This window comes from Eimeria necatrix, genomic scaffold (assembly GCF_000499385.1).
Source record: "Eimeria necatrix Houghton genomic scaffold, Enh_scaff425, whole genome shotgun sequence".
NCBI classification, from domain to species: Eukaryota; Apicomplexa; class Conoidasida; order Eucoccidiorida; family Eimeriidae; genus Eimeria; species Eimeria necatrix.
This window is the reverse complement of record NW_013654317.1, coordinates 1-21,823: the sequence shown is the minus strand read 5'-3', so window position 1 is coordinate 21,823 and position 21,823 is coordinate 1. Positions and strand designations below refer to the sequence as shown.

Here is a 21,823-nt window from a genome sequence, read left to right as displayed (position 1 = left end):
CCTCGCTGCCGCTGCTGCTGCTGCTGCTGCTGCTGCTGCTGCTGCTGCTGCTGCTACTGCAGCAGCTGCTGCTGCTGCTGCGCTCCCTGTCCCGCTGCGCAGAGGCGGCTGCTGAGTATTTGGCTCCTTAAATGCATGCGCCGAATGCGCCGCGTATCCTTTAAAACCTATTTATTTATTTCTTTTATAATTAATTAATTAATTAATTAATTAATTAATTAATTAATTAATTAACAATAAAATAAGTAAATAAATATAAGTAAATAAAAATATAATTCATTTATCGATTTACTCTGCATGCAAGGCACCGTTTAGGCTCAAAGCTGCGCCTCCTGCGGCGCTGTGCGAAATAAAAAGACTATTTATTGTTAATTCGTTTTTATTTATTTATAATATTTTTAAATTCTTTTTTATATTTATTTCTTCTTTTTATTTACAACACAAATGGCCGTAGCTGAGTCCTGGGTGCATTCATGCCCGTGTTTATTTATTTATTTATATGCAGTGCAGCTGCAATAATATAATATATATAAATATATATATTTTTATATATATATATATATAAATATTTAAATTAATAAATGTATAAGTATATTTCTGGGGAAAGAAGGTATAAATATATTCGAAGAGTCTCGCTAGAGGGCAGCTGCTGCTGCAGCAGCAGCAAAGTCTGCAGCAGCAGGCAGAGCGCTGGCGCAGATATGCATTTGTTTTTGTTTTTTTGAATCTAGAATGATACTCCGGCTTCCTCAAGGGGTCTAGGGTTTAGGGTTTAGGGTTTAGGGTTTAGGGTCTAGGGTTTGGCCATAGGGAGGAGGGGTCGCTGCACCTAGGCGCGCGTAAGGAATTGCCAGCCGCAGCAGCAGTTGCAGGTGCTGCTGCTGCTGCTGCTGCTACTGCTCTTGTAGCCTCTGCTGCAGCAGCAGCAACAACAGCAGCAGCGGAGACGGAAGCGCCACTTGGCCCGTGTGTGTCCGTCAGTTGCTCGTTTTGTGTCGTTGTTGCTGCTGCTGCCTCCACTTAGACTTAATTTTAAGCCCGAAGCAGCAAATAAACAAATATGAAATAAAGCAGCAGCAGCAGCAGCAGCTGTCTGCAGAGAGCCACCTGCTGAGGTGTCTGTACAGCTCCTGTAACACAGCCCCCACCCGCGCTGCTGCCGACCCTCGTTCTTCTCCTTCTGGAGAGTTCAAAAGCAAAATAGGGGTAAAATATGAATTAAAAATGTTTAATTAATTCAATTTATATTTATCTGTTTCAATTAAGTGCGAAACAGCGAGCTCTTTGCAGCACTTTCCTTCTACCCGGAGTGCTGCCCACCACCGGGGCCCCTCAGCCAGTAGTGGAACGCTGGGGTCCTTCTGGGGCGTCTTCTTTCGATCTCCGGGAGTTTGTTTTTCTTTGCATTTATTTTAAAAGGTTTTAGTTTTTGAAATTGATTTAATAAACGCTAAACTGGCTGACGGCGCAGCTGAGCCTGTGGGTGCTCTCGGAGTGTGCAGTTCGCGCTGCTCTTTCGGGTGTCTGCGCAGACACCCCAAGTGGTTGCAGTGCATTCGGAGCCGCTTTGCGAGATCCAGAGCGCCATTTCTTTTTAAAAAGTGAATTTCGGGTTTAATTTTCCCGAAGAAGACGAAGGAGCTTAGCAGCAGCAGCACAGCCCTCTGCTTCCCGCGCTTCCCGCCCGCAGCGGCGCCGCCGCTGCTCCCCGAAGACCCGCGGGGCCCCCAGGGCCCCCCAGGGCCCCCCAGGGCCCGCGAAGCTCCCCAGGGGCCCCCGAGGCCCCCCCAGACCCCGCGAAGCCCCCCGGGGCCCCCGCAGCCCCCCCGGGGCCCCCCCGTCGCCCCCGGGGCCCCCCGGGGCCCCCCGAAGCCGGAAATAATGGGGATAAAGGGCCTCACGAAGTTCCTCGCGGACCACGCGCCAGGGGCCCTCCGCGTGGAGCCCAGGGCCTCGCTGCTGGGCCGCGTGGTGGCCGTGGACACTTCGATGGCTCTTTACCAGTTTTTGACTGCAGTGCGGGACGCGCAGACTTTGGGGAACTTGACGGACGACTCCGGCAAGGTCACCAGCCACTTGGCCGGCATGCTGGCCCGCGTCACCAGGTGCCTGCTGCTGCTGCTGCTGCTGCTGCTGCTGCTGCTGCTGCTGCTGCTGCTGCTGCTGCTGCGGGTGCGGGCGCGGGTGCTTTGCTGGCTTCGGCGTGCGTGGCGTGGGTTTTGCTGCTCGCGCGCAGCTTAGCTGCTGTCTTGCTGCTGGGAGAAGTGCTGCAGACGCTGCGCGGCGAAACAGCTCTCCGCTGCTGCTGCTGCTGCTGCTGCTGCTGCTGCTGCTGCTGCTTAGGATGCTGGAGCAGGGGATTCGGCCTGTGTTTGTGTTTGACGGGGAGGCGCCTGAGGAGAAGGCGTCGGAGCTGGAGCGTCGTCGGGAGCGGCGGGAAGCAGCAGCAGCAGCAGCAGCAGCAGCAGCAGAAGCGGGAGACGCAGCAGAACTGCGGAAGCAGCTGGCCCGCAGCGTGCGAGTGACACGGGAACAAAACGAAGACGTGAAGCGGCTGCTGCTGCTGCTGGGGCTGCCGCTGCTGCAGGCCCCGGGGGAAGCAGAGGCCCAGTGTGCTGCACTAGCTCGTGCAGGCAAAGTGTGGGCAGCAGCAACAGAAGACGCGGATGCACTGACCTTCGGGGCCCCCATTTTGCTGCGCAACTTGACCTTCAGCGACAGCAGCAGCAGCAGCAGCAGCAGCAGCAGCGCAGCAGCAGCAGCAGCGGGCGGCCGCGGGCAGCCCGTGGTCTCCATCCACCTCGAGGCCGTGCTGCAGCAGCTGCAACTCAACATGGACCAGTTCATAGACTTCTGCATCTTGTGCGGCTGCGACTACTGCAGCAGCATCAAAGGTGTGGGGCCCCACACTGCCTACAACTGGATAAGAGACAGGGGCAGCATCGAGGCTGTCTTGGCTTCTTTAAACAGAGACAAGTTCCAAGTCCCCAACAACTTTTGCTTCCAAAGGGCCCGCTGCTGCTTCAAACAACCTGCTGTTGCTGCGCCCCACACCCTCGCCTTCAAGTGGGCGGACGTCGACGAACAGGGCCTCAAACAGTTCCTCGTCAATGTCAGCAACTGCAGCAGCAGCAGCAGCAGCAGCAGCAGCAGGGGAGCAGCGGTAGCAGCAGCAGCAGCAGAGCAGCGGTAGCAGCAGCAGCAGCGGTAGCAGTAGGAGCAGGAGTCGCAGCAGCAGCAGCAGGAGCAGTAGTGGCAGGAGTAGCAGCAGCAGCAGCAACAGTGGTGGTAGCAGCAGTAGCAGCAGGAGCGGCAGCAACGGCAGCTGCAGCAGCAGCAGCAGCTGCTGCTGCTGCTGCTAATTGAATTTGTGTCCTTTTTTTCTCGATTTCTTCGCCGTTTTGCTGCTTTCTGCTGCTGTTTGTCTCCTTTTCTCTGTCTCCTTTCACTTCATCGCTGGTTGTGCATTTAAATAAATTTAATTAAATTTAATTTAATTTATTTAATTAAATTTGTGAACTTTGCAGGAGCGCACTTTCAGCGAGGCCCGCGTTGAGGTGTACATACAGCGCCTGCGCAGGGCCCGCGGACTCATCACTCAAACTCGATTGGAAAACTTCTTCGGCGCTGCAGTCAGCAGGCCTTCGGACTTGGCCCGGAAGCAGCAGCAGCAGCAGCAGCAGCAGCAGCAGCAGCAGCAGCAGCAGCAGCAGGGCAGCAAGCGCGGCAAGAGGCAGCAGCACGCTGCTGCTCTCAAGGCGCTCCCGCCTCCCGCCAAACGCAGGGCCAGCAGCGGGAACGCCAAATAGCAACAGAACTTTAATTCATTTATTATTTATTATTATTTATTTATTTATTATTTATTTATTTATTATTATTTATTATTTATTTGTTGTTTATTTATTTATTATTTAGTTGTTTATTTATTTGGCTGTTCATTTATTTCCTTTCTCGTTTCTTCCCCCTAGCGAGGCCCCTGGGGTGTACGGACAGCTCCTGCTGCACCTACATGCACTCCACTACTGGTTAGCTAGCTAGCTAGCTAGCTAGCTAGCTAGCTAGAGAGATAGCCAGCTAGCTAGCTAGCTAGCTGGCGAGCTAGCTAGCTAGCTAGCGAGCCATAAGAAGCGTGGTCTACCTAGGGGCCCACTGCTAGCTAGCTAGATAGCCAGAGGGGGGCCGAACGACCTACGGGCCTGCTAGCTAGCTAGCTAGCTCGGGGAAGCCAGAACTGCCTAGGGGCCCCCTTACAGCTGGATAGCTAGCCAGCTAGCTACAAGCCAGGACAACCTGGGGGCCCCATTCTAGGTAGCTAGCTAGCTACAGCGAGCCAGAACTACCTAAGGAGCTCCTCATAGCTAGCTAGCTAGCTAGGAGGAGCCAGAACTGCCTGGGGGTTCGACCTATAGGTAGCTAGCTAGCGAACAGGAATAATGGCTAGCTGGGGGCCCCTCTTACAGCTCCGAGGAGCCAGAGTTCGCGGGGGGCCCCCTTGTATAGCTAGCTAGCTAGCTAGCTGCCCACGCTGCAGGGCATTCTACCGGGTGTGGGGCGCTGGCTACTTTGCTGCAGAGCGCTGCTGCTGCCAGCTGCTGCTGGCCAGCTAGCCGTGGTCCCTGCGGCTGCAGCGCCGTGCGCAGGCGTTGCTGCTGCTTTGCTGCTGCGGCCTTCGCACTGCCGCAGCAGCAGCCGCAGCAGCAGCAGCAGCAGCAGCAGCAGCTGCTGCTGCAGCAGCAGCTGGGGTCCTTCTGGACCTTTTTGCGAGCTTTTCGTCAGCAGCTCTCTAAAGACAGAAATGCAAAAGGGAGAAGGAGCGAAATGTTGGCCGTGGGGGCCCCCAGCGCGCAACTTCAGTTCGCCGTGGAGAGGTTATATATAGGCGGCGGGCGGGGGGGCGGCGAGTCTGGGGGGCCCCCCGGGTCCGTTGGGCACTGACAAGGAGAAAAAGAAAGGAAATAGTTTTTAGAATTTGGAAATGAAGTCCAAAAGTGGAAAGGAGGGGCGGGCGAGGAGGCAGAGGCAGCAGCGGGCGTGAAGGCGCGGCGGCGTGGGCGGGGGCTGTGGATGGCGGGCGGCTGATCCTGGGTTTCTGTGCAGCAGTTTTTTTTAGCTTTTGTTTCTTGAAAATAACTTTCTTGTGTTGTTCTTTTTATCCGAAAGATTCCGTGTTGGCTCCCGTGGCTCCTGACAAATCAATGCGTCGGCCGTGAGCTGTCTGCGCGCGCCTCTCCCGCGAAACCTGGCTCCGGCTCTGCGCGCTTCTTCGCAGTTTCTTCTTTCTTCGCGAAGTTCTTTCTGTATTTCACATTTCGGCGCGGCTGGGGCGCTGCGGCTCGCGAGTTTCCCGCAGCTTTCCGGGGTTTGCGCGTTGGCTGGCAGCGGCGGTGGCAGCGGCTGCTCGCGCGTGGACGCGCGCGTCTGCGCAGCTGCCGCGTGAGAAGCAGCAGAAAAAGCAAAAGGCCTTCTTTTAAAAGCAATTGCAGCAGAAAAAGCAAAAAGACTTCCTTTAGAAAGCAGTTGCAGGCTCGGAAGCGCTGCTTTCCGCGCGGAGAGGCGCTGTGGAGCGCGGCGGCGGCGCCTGCGGTGTCTGTACACCCGGCGGCTCCGTGCATGCGCAGGGGCCCCCGCGGAGGGGCGCAGGGCCGGGGGCCCCCGGGAGGGCAGCGGGCTTGTTGGGGGCCCCCCGGAAGGGCAGCGGGCTTGTTGGGGGCCCCCCGGGGCTGCGGGCTGCTGCAGCGATGCAGCAGCAAGTGGGGAAAGTGCGCAGCGCCACGCAAGCTGCTGCTGCGCCGCTGCTGCAGAAGGCCTCCGAGGGAGTCCGCGCGCTGCTGCGGCTCGTGAGCTCCAGCGAAAGCAGCTACTTCGTGGAGGGGGAGCAGCAAGCTGCGCAGATCCGGCAGCAGCTGGGGAGCAGCAGCACGGAGCTGAAGCTGGCGGGGCTGCGGCGGGTGCTGGCCGCAGAAGCAGCAGCAGCAGCAGCAGCAGCAGCAGCAGCAGCGGGGCCCCCCCCCTTCTTCGCAGACGTCCTCAAGAACCTCTCCACCCCCGACTTCGAACTCAAAAGACTTGTTTATCTTTACCTCGTGCTGCATGCAGAGGAAGCCCCGGACTTGGCGCTGCTGGCCCTCAACGGCTACCAGAAGGACCTCTGCAGCAGCTCCCACGTGCTGCGCGCAGCAGCACTTAAGTCTCTGTCTTCGCTGCAGCTGCTGGAGGCTGCGCAGCTGCTGCTGCAGAGTCTCCGCCGCGCAGCAGCAGACACTTCCCCCCTTGTCCGCAAGACTGCAGCGCATGCAGCAGCAAAACTCTTCTTCTTAGACGCAGACCAGCGCCACGAGCTGCTGCTGCTGCTGCTGCAGCTGCTGGCCGACGGCGAGCTGGCCGTTGCTGGCGCTGCACTTGTCTCCTTCCGCCTCATCTTCTTCCAGTCCCTCCGCGCCTCCCCGGGGCCCCCGGGGGGCCCCCAGGGGGGCCCCCAGGGGGGCCCCCAGGGGGGCGGGGGCCCGGGGGGCCCCCAGGGGGGCCCCGGGGGGCCCCTCGAAGGCGGGGGGCCCCCCGAGACCCAGGAGGAGGTCCTTGCTTTGCTCCACCCCTTCTTCTCCCGCCTTGTTGCTGCTCTTCCGCAGCTGCAGCCGGGGCCCCAAGTCGTGGCCCTGGACCTTCTTACCCGCTACTGCCGCTGCTTCTTCAGCCAGCCCCAGCCTGCGGGGCCCCCGGGGGCCCCCGGGGGGCCCCCGGGGGGCCCCCCAGGGGCCCCCCCGGGGGACCTCGCGGGGGGGGCCCCGGGGGGGCCCCAGGACGGGCGGGAGGCGGCAGAGCGGTCGCCGACGCAGGCCAGCAGCAGCAGCAGCAGCACCTGCAGCAGCAGCACCTGCAGCAGCAGCAGCAGCAGCGGCAGCAGCGGCGTGAGCCCGCCGCGGCTGTCGTCCGTGGCGTTCTTGGCGTCCCGGAGTCTGCGGGGGGCCCCCTTGGCTTTAGCGGAGGGTCTGGAGGCCGCGCAGGGGCCCCCCGGGTGCGTTGCGGAGCGGCGGTGCAAGCCGCTGCCGCGGGACCTGGAGCGGTTTGTTGCTGCTGCTGAGCTGCTGCTGAGCAGCGACAGTGCTGCAGTGGTGGTTTCCGCGTGTGCTGCAGTGCAGCAGCTGCTGCCAGTTTGCTGCTGGGGCTGCGTGGTGTCTCCGCTGCTGCGGTGTCTGTACACCTGCGGGGCGGAGCTGAAGGAGCTGCTGCTGCGGGTGCTGCACTCGTTTGCTGCTGCTGCTCCGTGGCTGTTTCAGCAGCACTTGCGGGAGTTTTTCGTGAAGCAGGGAGACTGTGCTGCAGTGCGGCAGCAGAAGCTGCTGCTGCTGCTGCTGCTGGGGCTGGCGGACGCGGCCAGCCTGCCGCTGCTGCTGCCCGAACTCCGGGTGTACGTACACTGGGACGGAGACGCAGCTCTTGCTGCTGCTGCATGCAGGGCCCTCACGCTGCTGGCGCTGCAGCACCCGCAGGCGCAGGGCTTCAGTTTGCGGCTGTTTGCTTTGCTGCTGGACTCGAAGTCTGCTGCTGCTGCTGCTGAGGCGGTGGTGGGCGTGCGGACGCTGGTGCAGCAGCAGCAGCTGCAGCAGCACGACGCAGCAGCAGCGCGGCTCGTGCTGCAGCTCGCTGCGCAGCTGCAGCGCCGCACTGCTGCTGCAGCAAGGGCCTCCCTCATCTGGCTGCTGGGCCGCCACCACCAGCAGCTTTCTTGGCTAGCAGCAGATGCGCTGCGGCAGCTAATAAGGGGTTTTCGAGAAGAAGCAGAAGAGGTGAAGCTGCAGCTGCTGCTGCTGGCCACGCGGCTGTGGGCCTTCCACCGGGCCAACGCCGCCCGCGGCCCCCCGCAGCAGCAGCAGCAGCAGCAGCAGCAGCAGCAGCAGCAGCAGCAGCAGCAGGGGCGCCTCGTGCCGCCCCCCACCCGCGAGCAGAGCCAGCAGCACTTCCCCCGCCTCGACTTGCTGCTGCAGTTCCTGCTGCAGCTCGCCCTCTACGACCCCAGCCAGGAAGTCCGCGACTTGGGCAGGTTCTACGGGGCCCTCACTGCAGCAGCAGCAGCAGCAGCAGCAGCAGCAGCAGCAGCTGACGGGGCCCCTGCGGACGCAGACGGGGGCCTCGGGGGCTTCGCCGAGCAGTACCTCGAGTCCCTAGCCTACCCGAGTGGGCCCGCCGCCGACTTCGCGGGGCCCCCGGGGCCCCCGGGGGCCCCCGGGGCCCCCGGGGCCCCAGGGGCCCCCAAGGCCGCCGGGGCCCCCTGGGCCTCCGGGGGCCCCCAGGGCCCCTTGGGGCCCCTGGGGGCGGCGGGCGCTGTGGGGTGCTGGGATCGTTCGATCCCAGTGGGGGAGGCGGCGGGGGTGTGGCCCCCCAGCTCCCTGGCCTTCCACACGGGGGGGGGGCCCCTCCCGGGGGCCCTCCCGCTGCCCCCTTTTGCTGCAGCAGACTCGGACGAGGCCCTGCGGCAGTGCCTGACGGAGGAGGAGGCTTTGCGGCAGTCTTTTCTGTCTCTGGGGGTGCGGCCGCCTGCGGGGGGCCCCCTGGGGGCCCCGCTGGGGGCCCCCCGGGGGGCCCCCGGGGGGCCCCCGGGGGGCCCCCGGGGCCCCGGAAGCCCCTCCGCGAGGGGCCTCCAGGCCATCTGCTCCAGCGATGTCATTCGACAAGACAATGCCGCCACTCTCATGGGAAGAAGAGACTCTGGAAAGGGCCCTTTGAGTCCCTTGGACTTGGATTTGTTTTACGGGGGCCTCGGGGACTTGGGGTGTACAGACACCGCAGCGGCCTCTGCAGCCAACAGCACCGACTGTACAGCCACCCGCTCCGCGGGGGGGCCCCCCGAGGGCAGCAGCAGCAGCAGCAGCAGCGAGCAGCACGTGGAGGCCCTGTGGGCAGCTTTTGAGGAGGACCCTCCGGGGGGCCCCTACGCCCAGGAGCTCCAGGGGGCCCCCGCTGCTGCTGCTGCTGCTGCTGCTGCTGCAGCTGCGGCTGCTGCGCGCGGCTCGCAGGGAGCCATCGTCGCAGGGGAGGATGAGGAAAGCGACGACGAGGCCCTGCAGCAGCAGCAGCAGCAGCAGCAGCAGCAGCTGCTCCTGCTGCAGCAGCAGCTCCACTACAAGCAGCAGACTCCCGAAGAACAAGCAGCTCACCTGCTGCAGATGGACGGCGGAGACCAGCAGCAGCAGCAGCAGCAGCAGCAGCAGCACAAAGAACTCCCCTGGAACCCCGTCTCGCCTGCCCTCTCCTAGGGCCCCACACACAGGCAGCAGGGGCCCCATGGGGGCCCCCTGAGGGCTTTAGGGGGCCCCCTGCGGCCCTATGGGGGCCCCTGAGGGCCGTAGGGGGCCCCCTGAGGCCCCATGGGGGCCCCCTGAAAACACTAAGGGGCCCCTGAGGCCCCATGGGGGCCCCTTGAGGTCCCTGAAGGGGCCCCTGGGGACCCTGGGGGGCCCCCTCTTGAGGAGGAGATGGGGGCCCCCCTGATGGCCGCTGGGGTTTGGGGGGCCCCCTTTCTTCATTATATCATTTTTCGTGTCTCGATAGATGCATGCATGCAGCGGTGGCTCCAGGTGTCTGTACACCCCGCGGCCGCAGCACGCCGCCCAGACTGCTGCTGCTTGGCTTTATTTCTAGGCACTTCATTTGCGGTTTAGGGCTAGGGTTTAGGGTTTACTGAGGGTTTAGGGTTTGGCTAGGGTTTAGGGTTTGGCTAGGGTTTAGGGTTTGCCGAGGGTTTAGGGCTTGGCTAGGTTTTAGAGCTTAGCGAGGGTTTAGGGTTTGGCTAGGGCTTGGGGTTTGCCGAGGGTTTAGGGTTTGGCTGGGGTTTAGGGTTTGCCGAGGGTTTAGGGTTTGGCTAGGATTAAGGGTTTACCGAGGTTTTGGGCCTAGGGTTTAGGGTCTGCCTAGGGTCTAGAGGTTTCTAGGATTTAGGGTTTGTCCAGAATTCAAGTTTCACTGACAGCTAAAAGCTCCTCAGGGTTTAGGGTTTACTCAGGGTTTAGGGTTTACTCAGGGTGTAGGGTTTACTCAGGGTCTAGGGTTTTTCAGTGTCAAGGGTTCACTTCGAGGGCTGGGTTCAGAGTCTAGGGTTTATACAGGATTTAGGGTTTATTTAGGGTGTGGGGTTTATTTAGGGTTTAGGGTTTATTTAGGGTTTAGGGTTTGTATAGGATTGAGGGTTTGCTGCTTGTGGGGCCAGACTACGGAGCCCTATATCCCTGCCGGGTGTACGTACACCTTGGAGGCGCTGCAGCATCTCCCCAGCTTCTGAAGGCGGCCAGCAGCTGCAGCAGCAGCAGCAGCAGCAGCAGCAATCCACAGAAGATCGACTGCAGCAGCAGCAGCAGCAGCAGTTCAAGATAGACAAAACAGCAGCAGCAGCTGGGAGGGCCGCTCCCTCGGGCTTTGTTGCGGTGTAAGTACAGCTTGTGGAGCTGGTTTGGTTTCGAGCTCTTGCACACTCAGCAGCAGCAGCAGCAGCAGCAGCAACAGCAGCAGCAGCAACAGCAGCAGCAGCAGCAGCAGCAGCGATGCCAGCAGCAGCAGCATTATTTTGAATGGTTCAGCGGGAAGACGCTGAAAGACCTGCAGCTGCTGCAGACAAACAAAGAAGAAGTCCGAGTCTGAAATTCTCTTGAGTTGCCTTCCGCAGCACAAGAAGCAGCAGCAGCAGCAGCAGCAGCAGCAGCAGCAGCAGGATTGTTATTTGGCATTTAAAAAGCTAAAAAGCCTCGAATTGGATTTAAAAAGGAATTAAACTGCAGAGAAGGGAAGTAAGGAGTCACTGGTCGGCTGCTGCAGCGGCAGCAGCCCCATAGTGGCGCTGGGGGGCCCCTGGGTTCTGAGAACGGCGTCTGCGGCTGCTGGCCTCCGTTTTTCGCCAGAACTCTTTAAAATTGTATTATTTGTCATTTATTTCTTTATTTTTGAATTGTTTCGGCAAAAGAACGGAGATTTGAGGGGTCTTGGGTGTGGAGAGCGGGCGCGCGGAGTGCAGCTGTCTATACACCCCAGCGCGGCGGCTCTCGCTCGCCTCCGGCGCTCCGGCTGCGCTTAATGGCTCAAAACATTTGAATTATTCAAATTATATTTTATTTTGGATTTATTTTTGGATTTGTTTTCGAAATCGCAAGCAGCAGCGCCGCAGCAGCAGCCGAAATGGCCCACGCGGCGCCCCCGGACTTCAACTCCATGAAGGTTGCGGACCTCCGCAGCCTCCTGGCGGACAGGGGCCTCCCGACAACGGGAAAAAAGGTGAGGAGAGTGCAGCAGCAGCAGCAGCAGCAGCAGCAGCTGCTGCTGCTGCTGCGGGGCAGCAAGGGCGAGGGCCCGCAGCCACCAAAATCTGCACTTTCTGCTGCACCCGGGGGCCCCCTGGACGCCCCCAGGCCCCGTGACCAGTGGACCAGTGGACCAGTGGACCACGGGGCCTTCTGGGGGCCTCCGGGGGGCCCCCAGAAAGTGCCAGAAGGGCCAAGGCCTCTTTTTGGCGTCTGTGTACATATATAAATGCATATATATATATTTATATATTATAATATATTATAATATATTATAATATGAATGTAATATAAATATATAATATATATAATAATTATATGTAATATATATAGTATTTATATATATATATGTATATATGGTATATATACAAATAATATACATTATATATTATTTAAATGTAATTTGTACATTTGCTTATCTATGAAATGTACGGGCCTTTGGAGTAAATGCAATTAATTTGGGTTTCTTTTGGATTTCATTTTTCTTTTTTTCTTTTTTCTTTTTTATTTCATTTATTCTTTTTCATTTCCCCTGCTGCTTCATTCTGCAGCAATGCGGGTTTGTTTGCTGCTGCATTTCCGCAGACAGAGCTGGTTGAGCGGCTCCAGGCTGCTGCTGCTGCTGCTGCTGCTGCTGCTGCGTCTCCCAGCAGCAGCATGGCGCAGGGGGGCCCCTCGGCGGGGCCCCCGTCAATGGCAGCAGCAGCAGCACCAGCAGATGCTGCTGCTGCTGCTGCTGCTGCTGCTGCAGAGGAGGAGGAGGCCTCAGCTGCTTCTACAAAGCTAGGCGGCAGCTCGGCTTCTGCTGTCTCCTCGCCAGCAGCAGCAGCAGCTGCTGCTGCTGCAGCACGAACTGCAGCAGGTGCAGCAGCAGCACTGGGAACTCTGTGTGACTTCTTCTCTTGCAGCCCTTGTGTACATTTTAAACTTTATTTCTTTTTTAGGTTTTATTTTTATATATTTTTTTTAATCTAATTTGCATGCAATAAACCCTTTATGTTTGCTGCTGCAGTGTCTATACGGCCCGACATGACAGAGGAGGAAAAACTGGCGGCTCGTAAAGCCAAATTCGGTGACTCCCAAAACCCTAAACCCTAAACCCTAAACCCTAAACCCTAAGAGCCTCTTAAACCCTGGTGCTCTAGACCCTCAGACCCTAATCTCGCAAACCATGGCAGCCGCTGAAGCCCTAATTAATCAAACCCTGAGGGCCTGCTTAACCCAAAATTTGTAAACCCTAGCAGCGGCCTAAACCCTAAACCCTAAACCCTAAACCCTAGAGGCGCGCCAGACTGCATCGCTGCCACAGAGGACTGTTGGTGGAATGTTTTTGCGTGTATTTCTTTCCTGAGTTCTTCATTTCTTTCATTTTCTTTAGTTTAATTTAAATTAATTCAAATTAATTTAAATTAATTTAAATTAATTTAAATTAATTTAATTTATTTCGTTTATTTTTATTTTGAACTTAGGCATAAAAAGCGACCAAGAGAAAATGATGGAGAGGGCTCGGCGGTTTGGCCTCAGCGACGCCTCACTGGAAGAGGAAAAGAAAAAGAAGAGAGCCGAGAGGTATTTTTGGCAAATAAAAGACTAAAAAAAGAATAAATAACAAATAAATAAATAATAAATAATAAATAATAAATCATTTAATAGTTTTCCCGTGAAAAAAGCCACAAACAACAGCTCAGATTGAGGCTCGGCCGCCGCAGGCGTGGGGTGTACGTACACCAGCTCAGGCGCTGGGGTGTACGTACACCTCAAAAGGGTGATCGGAAACTGAAGAGTTTTTCCTCTTTTTTTCATTTTTTCTCTTCTTTTTTTCTCTTCATCTTTTTTTCTTTTCCTATTTCTTATTTTATTCTTTTCATTTTAAATTTTAGACCATTTTTGTTTGTTTTTGCAGATTCGGCTTGGCGGTGACCTCCCCGGCCGGCGCTTCAGCGGTAAAGCTGCTCAGACTGTTGGGTTTTATTTTATCTTTTTTGTTTAAGTTGAATTAAAATAAAACCGAATTAAATTGAATTTAGTTTAAATAAATAAAATAAAAAACTTTATTTCAGTTGAAAAGGCGGAAGGGGCTTTAGTGTACCGAGCGAAGTAGCTGGGTTTCTTTTTCCGTTTCTTCTGGTTTTTTGCGATTTGTGAATTATTCAGCGAATAAATAAATAAAATTTATTTATTTAATCAAATTAATTGAGTTAGATTAAATAAATGGATCAAATTAATTAAAATAATTAAATTAATTCTTTTCATTTTAAACTTTTGCGGGCCTTAGGCTTCCGGAGTCGACGCAGACGAGGCGGAAAAGCGCCGCAAGCGGGCCGAGCGGTTTGGCCTCGTGGACGAGGTGGGCGGGACTTAGTTAAAAAAATGAATTTATTTCAAAGAATTAAATGACAAAAATGGGTTTTTTTAAATAATTAAACAACAAAAATGAATTTATTCAAGAGGGTCAAATAATAACAAAGAATTAGATAAAATAAAACAAATTAAATGGAGAATTCAGCGAAAGAATTCTCAAAAATGACAGAAAAGGCGGACAGCTGCAAAAAGATATTATAACTATAAATATATTATAAATATTTCATAAGTATATTGCATAAATATTTCATAAGTATATTATTAATATATCCTCAATGCATTAAACACTTCTGCAAAGTTTATTTAGCTTTTAAATGCATGCATGCATATGCATTTACCAGTGCTCTTTGATGCAATAAATGTGCAGCGTGTATTAATATGATGTAGTACTTTTATATGCAAATAAGTCTATAATATATAATATATATATAATATATATATATAATATATATAATATATATAATGTATCTTATAGATCTATTTGCATTATATATATAAAGTATATATTATGGATTTATTTGCAAAAATAGAAAAAGACCTTTTGTGTTTCTTGTGGGGCGATTAGGAGGAAAAAAAGAAGAAAAGGGCCGCGCGGTTTGGCCTGGAAAGTGAAGAGGAAAAGCTGCAGCGGCGGCTGCAGAGGTTTGGGGGAGCTGCTGCTGCTGCTGCTGCTGCTGCTGCTGCTGCTGCTGCAGTCCCGCTGTGAGTTGGGGTGTACGTACACCCCAGCAGCAAACCCCACACCGCCTCAAAAACAATTTCTCTTCAAAAACGGCTGCTGCAGCCCGCCGAGGGATTTAACACAGATGCGCAAACCCTAAACCCTAGAAAACCCTAAACCCTAGAAGCCCTAACTCTAGCAAACCCTCAACTCTCGTAAACCCTAAAAATACCCTTGTAAACCCTAGAAGACCCTTCCACCCCCAAATCTCTAGTTTACTCCAGTAAACCCTGGTGAACACTCGGCCCAAGAAAACCCTAAACCCTAAACCCGAGTAAACCCTAGACCCAAACCCTAGCAGACAGTCGTTGACTTGTAAACCCTAAAAACCCTAAACCCCAAAAGGGCGAAAAGGGGGAAGCAAAGAGAAAGGAGGAAGAAGAGACGGATGGACTTTAAAGGGACAAAAAGAACTTTAAAGAGACAAAAAGAACTTTAAAGAGACAAAAAGAAACAAAAAAGATACAAGACAAAGATCTAGTAAATGGACCATTTTATTCTCTTCAATTATTTAATTAAACACCAAGGCTGCAGGACAAGCAAATGGGGTGTTCAAAGAAAAGAACAAAGACAAAAAAACAAACAAAAAAGGGAATTGAAAGAAAGCTGCGAAGTAAAGAAATCTGAAAAAAGAAACAAATCAAAACTAATCTGAAATGCACTAGAAAACAAATCCAAAAGTAATCTAAATGCACTAATAAAGAATAACTGCAGATCTCTGCTGCGCAAACTCGCCGCCTAAATCGCAAGTGTTGATGCTGGACCCTAGGGGGCCCCTTGGGGCCCCCCTAGGGGGCCCCCTGGGGCCCCCCTAGGGGGTCTCCCGGGGCCCCCCTAGGGGCCCCCTGGGCTGACCAGTGGTCACCCCACAGTGGACCACTGGTCATATTTTTCTGGCGACTTTATCTCCGATTAAAAACAACTAATGCTCTTGTTGGTCAATTGTTTAATGAGTTCTTGAGTTGATCTCTCGGGGTCCAAGCCCCGATGTCTTTGGCATTATTACTTTTGTTGAAAAAGACAAAATAGTCAAATGAAAAAAAAGAAATTAATTAAATTAAAAATTAAACAGAGAAGTGAACAGCTAACGCGCTGCTGCAGCGGGCGGCGTCTTGTACTTCGCCAAAAGCGTCTCCTGCTCCCGCTTCGGGGTGCTGCAGCAAGCAGCAGCAGCAGCAGCAGCAGCAGCAGCAGCAGCAGCAGCAGCACAGTATTTTCATTAAATTCATTAGCTCAGGAGCTGTTAGGCTGCTGCCAGCAGGAATGACAAAAAGACAAAAGGAAAATAAAAAGGCAAACAACTGACAAACCAGAAAGCAGCAAAAAGAAAGAAAGCACTGCAGCAGCAGCAGCAAAACCAGCAGCAACAGCAGCGTGAGCAACAGCATCAGCAGCAGCGAAAGAATCAGCAGCAGCAACGGAAGCATCCGTACCAGCAGGAGCAGCAGCAGCATCATCAGCGGCAGCAGCAGCAGCAGCATAATCAGCAGCAGCAGCAGCACCATCGTGAGCATCATTATGATGAGCAGCAGCAGCACCATCATGAGCATCATCACGATCAGCAGCAGCAGCAGCACCATCATGGGCACCATTATGATCACCATCATCAACAGCAGCAGCAGCAGCACCACGAGCATCACTATGATCAGCAACAGCAGCATCAGCAGCATTGCAGCAGCATTGCAGCAGCAGCAGCACTGCCTTGCAGCAGTAGCAGCACTGCAGCACTGCATTGCAGCAGAAGCAGCATTGCAGCAGCACTGCAGCAGCAGCACTGCACTGCAGCAGCAGCAGCACTGCCTTGCAGCACTGCAGCAGCAGCAGCAGCAGCAGCAGCAGCAGCAGCAGCAGCAGCAGACCAGGGGGGGTGTGCGAGGAGGACGTCGAAGGCGCCGGTGCCGAGGGCCATGGGTTTGCCCATGATGATGCATTCGCTGACGCCTTTGACGGGGTCTGCGCGGTGGTGCGCAGCAGCTTCGAAAAGGTGTTCGTTTGTTTCTTCGAAAGAAGCCAACACCAAAGTCGACGCCCGCATCTTCTGAATCCCAAACCGGTTTATCCCCAACACTTCCCCCCTGCAGCAGCAGCAGCAGCAGCAGCAGCGGCAGCAGCAGCGGCAGCAGCAGCGCAGCAGCAGCAGCGGCAGCAGCAGCAGCAGCAGCGCAGCAGCAGCAGCAGCAGCAGCAGCAGCAGGAGGAGGGGTTCTGGTTCTGGCTTGATGCGGCAGTTCAAGTTGGTGCAGTTCGGGGGAGGTTTAGTGGGGTTGTTGGATTTGTTGTTGGAATTATTTGAATTCGTTTCTTGAGGGATTTAATTTGGTGTTCAAACTTTTCAATTTCGCACTTCAGACTTTCAATTCAGCTTCTGAATGGACTTAATTCGGCACTTAAATGGTTTAATTCCGCATTTGTTTTAATGCAATGCAACAATTAAATAAAAAGGATTCAACTTTGCGAAAAATAAATTCAATTTGGCATTTAAAACAGATTTATCTAAAACGAATCCGCGCCGCACTCGCACTTTAACGCAACTTTGAATTAAAAATCAATTATTCAAAAAGTCAATTATTCGAATTTGCATTTAAATGCAAGTCGAATTAATTTCGCATGCAAAGCTCCGCAATTCATAATTTGAAAAGATTTAATCCAGTTAATTTCGCATGCAAATTGAATTAATTATCAAATTTCTTTTATTTTTATTTCGCTTTCAAAGCTATGCAATTCATAATTTGAAAAGATTAATCCAACTAAATTTAATCAACTACAAATTGAAAGCTTTGCAATTCACAATCTGAAAAGATCCAGCCCCAGCTGGAACTGCTGTGCATGCGGAAAAGCAGAATTTCGCATTAAATAAACTAACTGCATGCATGCATGCACGCACGCACGCATGCATGCATGCATGCACGCATGCATGCATGCATGCATGCATGCATGCAGAAAGCCCCACCTGAAAGTCATGACGTCGCCCAAGAGCGTCATGTGTCTGCAGTCGATGTCCATCGAATAGGCGTCCATACACTTGCGAATTTCGTCGATAATGACTTGGCGTGCAGCCTCAATGCCCAGGATCTGCAGCAGCAGCAGCAGCAGCAGCAGCAGCAGCAGCAGCAGCAGCAGCAACTTAGGGAGTTTCGCGCAACTTCAAGCGCCATTTCTCGCCAATTTAAACTTTAAATTTGTAAACTGAAAACAAATTATATTTTAAATTGCATTTGGCGAGAAACCTGACATTTTTTGACTAAGTTGGCGCTAGTTTGACTTTATTTGAACTTTTATTTGTCAACAGACATGCAGCAGCTACCTAAAGCAACTTGCTGCTGCGCCCCCGTGCTGCTGCAGCTAGCTAGGCTGCTGCAGCTAGCCAGTCTGCTGCAGCTAGCTAGGCTGCTGCAGCTAGCTAGGCTGCTGCAGCTAGCCAGTCTGCTGCAGCTAGCTAGGCTGCTGCAGCTAGCCAGTCTGCTGCAGCTAGCCAGTCTGCTGCAGCTAGCTAGGCTGCTGCAGCTAGCCAGTCTGCTGCAGCTAGCTAGTCCGCTGCAGCTAGCCAGAAGTGGAGCTCAAGTGCTGCTGGCCTTCTTTGGATCTGTGAAAAGCCTAAAATGCTTCAAAGGGCTTTGCAAAACCTCCAAAAGAACTGAAGTGGCCAAACAACTAAACCCTCGGGGCCCCGCAGCTTGCTGCGCAGCTGTGGAGGAGCTAAAACGCTCTTTTAGGGTTTGCGGGGCCTCAAATGTGAAATAAAAATCTGAAAAAAGAAAAACTCTAAAACGCTCTTTTAGGGTTTGAGGGGCCTCAAATGTGAACTAAGATCTGAAAAAAGAAAAACTAGAAAAACTCTAAAACGCTCTTTTAGGGTTTAGGGGGCCTCAAATGTGAATTAAAAATCTGAAAAAAGAAAAACTCTAAAACGCTCTTTTAGGGTTTAGGGGGCCTCAAATGTGAATTAAAAATTTGAAAAAAGAAAAACTCTCGAAAAAATTCTAAGACAAACCTGAGCCACCTCCATCACGTGGTTTGAAGTCACCCCAGTGGCCCGAACCCCCGGAGTGCCCATCACCTCCCGCAGGCCATAGCCCTCCACGGCCAAACAGTAAACATATTTGGGGGGCCCCCCGGGGGCCCCCCCGGGGGGCCCCCCTGGGGGCCCCCCGGGGGGCCCCTTCACTTCTTCCCGCTTTATGACCCCTCTTTTCACGTCTTTGTAGCCGCACAAAACCACCTCCATCAGCCCTGCATGCACGCGAACCTCCGCCACAATTCGCAGGCTTCCACTGCATGCAAAAGGCCCGCCCATGCATGCATGCATGCATGCGGGGCCGCATGCATGCATGTGGGGCTGCATGCATGCATGCATGCATGCATGCATGCATGCATGCATGCATGCGTTTGCGCGATTTGCACAGCTAGGACGAAACGGCGGAGAGAATTCGAACAAAGTGGAAATAAAATTCCAAGGAAAACGCATGCACAAGAATGAAAGTGTGAACTCTCCAAAAGCCCCAAAGAAGAATCCGAGGACTAATTAAATAAAACAAATTCTCAACTTGGACTTTTTGAATTCTTGTCAACGCAATTAAACAACAATACTCCGGGGGTCAGAATCAAACTCTTTGAGTCCAAAAAGGGCCTTTTTTGGAGACAAAAAGAGCAAAAAGTCTCCGAATTGGATTAAATAAAAGAAACAAAAAAAGCAAATTAAATAAAATGGATTAAAGAAATTAACTCACCCGCCTTCAAAGCCTGCAGTTGGAAAAAAATTTGGTCTCCTCCTGGAGGCAGCACTCGGAGCTTCCACTCATTTACGACTTCGACGCAATTCTTCGAAAGCCGCACTTTGTTTATCATCGTGTGACGCAATATCGCCTCCTTCACCTGCAGCAGCAGCAGCAGCAGCAGCAGCAGCAGCAGCAGCAGCAGCAGCAGCAGCAGCAGCAGCGGCGGCGGGGGCGTTTATAGAGGGAAACAGGGGAAAAGACTGAACTGCAAATATAGAATTAAATACTTTTCCGCTTCTTCACTGCAACTCTTTACAACTCTTAAAGCACAACACATATATATATATATATATCTATGCAAAGTATTTACGGGACACATTTCAATACACAAGCAGCTAGCTGTAGCTAGCTGCAGCAAGCCACAGCTAGCTGTAGCTAGCCACAGCCAGCCACAGCTAGCTGCAGCCAGCCACAGCTAGCCACAGCTAGCCACAGCTAACCACAGCTAGCCACAGCTAGCCACAGCTAGCCACAGCCAGCCACAGTTAGCCACAGCTAGGTGTAGCTAGCTGCAGCTAGCTGGCGTGGGGGTCACCTTGTCTGCGTTGATGTCGAGGAAAAGGGCGCGGATGGTGGGGGCGTCGAGCTTGAGAGAAAGCCAGGCGCCCTCTGGGGAATAAACCTCTTTGATGTAAGAACAGCAATCTGCAATTAGAGTTTTTTCAATTCTGTTTTTGACCAACACTGCGCAGTTGAAGTCTCCGGAATTCAACAAAGGGACTTCTATTATCGGAGTCTGGATCTTCGAGGCCGCGTTTATTATCTCCTTTATCCGCGGCACTCCCAGCGTCACGTTCATCGACGCCACCCCTGCACAAACCTAAACCCTAAACCCTAAACCCTAAACCCTAAACCCTAAACCCTAAACCCTGGCCCGGACGCTAGCCCTAAACCCTAAACCCTCAGCCCTGAGGCCCACGCGCTTCAGCCTGGCTGTGGGCTGGCTGGGGCTGGAGGGAAAAGGGAAACAGAGGCGAAATGGAAAGGAGACAGAAAGAGACAAAAGGAGACAAAAGGAGACAAAAGGAGACAGTAAAAGGCAAGAGCCAAAAGGGCCAAAAAAGGCCAAAAAAGAGCCAAAAAAAGCCAAAAAAAGCCCCCAAAAGAGACCAAAGAAAGCCCGAAGGAGACAAAGCAGACAACGGAGACAAAAGGAGACAAAAGGAGACAAAAGGAGACAAAAGAAAAGTTTACCGGCGAAGTGGAAGGTCTTGAGAGTCATTTGCGTGCCCGGCTCGCCTATGGACTGGGCCCCCGTGGCCCCCACAGCCTCCCCTGGCTCTGTTATGGCTCTTTGGTATTTTCTTTCGCTGCAGCGGAGGAACTCCAAAATGTGCCGCGCAGTCACCCAGTGGTGCCTGCTGAACTTGCACAACAAACTGCTGCTGCTGCTGCTGCTGCTGCTGCTGCTGCTGCTGCTGCTGCTGCTGCTGCTGCTGGGGCCGTTGCTGCTGCTGCTGCTGGAGCTGCTGCCCGGGCTCTCCCCCGCCTCCATCTTCGCCCCCGCGTCCCCCGGGGCCCCCGGGGCCCCCGGGGCCCCGGGGGCCCCCGGGTCCCCGGGGGCCCCCGGGGCGTGGGGCCCCCCCGGGGCCCCCGGGGTATGGGGGGCCCCCGGGGTATGGGGGGCCCCCGGGGTATGGGGGGCCCCCTGGGTATGGGGGGCCCCCGGGGCGTGGGGGGCCCCCGGGGGCCCTTGTTCCTGTTCGGGGGGCACGAGCCAGCAGCGCCTGCGGGCGTCGTAGCCGAGGCGTCTCCAAGAGCGAATGGTGTTTTGGTAGTTTTGGAGACTGAGGGCCTCTGGCTGTTTGTTGGTGGTTCTGTAGAGTTCAACTTGTTGGGCCTTTTGGCTGAGCCAGGCGTGGAGGTCTTCTGTGAAGAGGAGGACCTTGTCAGTGCCCCGCTGGTGGGTGGGGGCCTCCGCGAGGGCCTCCCGCTGCTGCTGCTGCAGCGGAGCAGCAGCAGCAGCAGCAGCACCCACGCGCCCCACAAGGAAAAGGGCCCACTGCAGCACTTCCTGCGGCAGCAGCGGCAAGTCCCTTTTCTCCCGCGGCAGCCACTCGTACACGGCCAAGTAGCCCTGCAGGTAGTTCGCTGCTTGCTGCGCCAGCGGGTCCCCGCACTCCTGCTGCTGCTGCTGCTGCTGCTGCTGCTGCTGCTGCTGCTGCTGCTGCTGCTGCTGGCTCGCGCGCCACCGACGCCACAGACCCAGCTTGTGGCGGCACCCCCGCGGCAAACGACGCAGCAGCTCCCGGTCGGCCTCCGTCACCTCTTCTGAGTCAACACCCTAAACCCTAAACCCTAAACCCTAAACCCTAAACCCTAAACCCTAAACCCTCTAAGCCGCACGGCCAGGGTGTCCTCGGCGGAGGCTGCTCGAGATTCGGCGCCGGAACAGAAGGCCCGGGGCCTTCTGTTCAACAGATTAGGGTTTAGGGTTTAGGGTTTAGGGTTTAGGGTTTAGGGTTTAGTTCTTACCCGACCGCGCGGAGCCATCGCGGGCTTCCTCTGCATCTGCTGCTTCTATTCTGCAAAGAATTTCAAACAAAGGGCCCACATCACTCGGAGGAAGAACCACATCCGCGTCAAACTCGCTTATCGACTCCGATATGGAATGGGGGCCCCCAGGGGCCCCCCCAGGGGCCCCCCCACTTCCCTCCCCCCGCTGGGGGGCCCCCCCCCGGGGGC

The 21,823-nt window shown here is 54.4% G+C and overlaps 5 protein-coding genes across 5 annotated transcripts; 4 read left to right on the top strand and 1 right to left on the bottom strand.

Moving 5' to 3' along the window:
* Positions 1–1,881: 1,881 nt before the first annotated feature.
* Positions 1,882–3,809, top strand: ENH_00052990 (flap endonuclease-1, putative; the record flags this gene model as incomplete). The annotated part of the gene is made up of 3 exons (XM_013581470.1): positions 1,882–2,105; positions 2,344–3,112; positions 3,528–3,809. 3 exons carry the CDS (start codon positions 1,882–1,884, stop codon positions 3,807–3,809), a joined length of 1,275 nt encoding a protein of 424 aa, XP_013436924.1.
* A 1,801-nt stretch (positions 3,810–5,610) lies between these two features.
* Positions 5,611–9,251, top strand: ENH_00052980 (adaptin N terminal region domain-containing protein, putative; the record flags this gene model as incomplete). Its single annotated transcript, XM_013581469.1, is given in 3 exon segments — positions 5,611–5,838; positions 5,844–6,572; positions 6,837–9,251. Coding segments are annotated over 3 exon segments (3,372 nt in total).
* Positions 9,252–11,160: 1,909 nt separating this feature from the next.
* ENH_00052970 (mitochondrial carrier domain-containing protein, putative) lies at positions 11,161–13,644 on the top strand (the record flags this gene model as incomplete). The annotated part of the gene is made up of 6 exons (XM_013581468.1): positions 11,161–11,256; positions 11,868–12,144; positions 12,295–12,354; positions 12,752–12,851; positions 13,186–13,225; positions 13,558–13,644. 6 exons carry the CDS (start codon positions 11,161–11,163, stop codon positions 13,642–13,644), a joined length of 660 nt encoding a protein of 219 aa, XP_013436922.1.
* A 2,238-nt stretch (positions 13,645–15,882) lies between these two features.
* ENH_00052960 (hypothetical protein) lies at positions 15,883–16,669 on the top strand (the record flags this gene model as incomplete). The annotated part of the gene is made up of 2 exons (XM_013581467.1): positions 15,883–16,231; positions 16,446–16,669. The coding sequence occupies 2 exons, from the start codon at positions 15,883–15,885 to the stop codon at positions 16,667–16,669; spliced, it is 573 nt and encodes a 190-aa protein (XP_013436921.1).
* A 478-nt stretch (positions 16,670–17,147) lies between these two features.
* ENH_00052950 (DNA-directed RNA polymerase , related) lies at positions 17,148–21,823 on the bottom strand (the record flags this gene model as incomplete). Its single annotated transcript, XM_013581466.1, has 7 exons — positions 17,148–17,154; positions 17,314–17,435; positions 18,355–18,593; positions 19,091–19,235; positions 19,674–19,948; positions 20,333–21,409; positions 21,614–21,823. Coding segments are annotated over 7 exons (2,075 nt in total), but the record flags the coding sequence as incomplete, so codon positions are not given.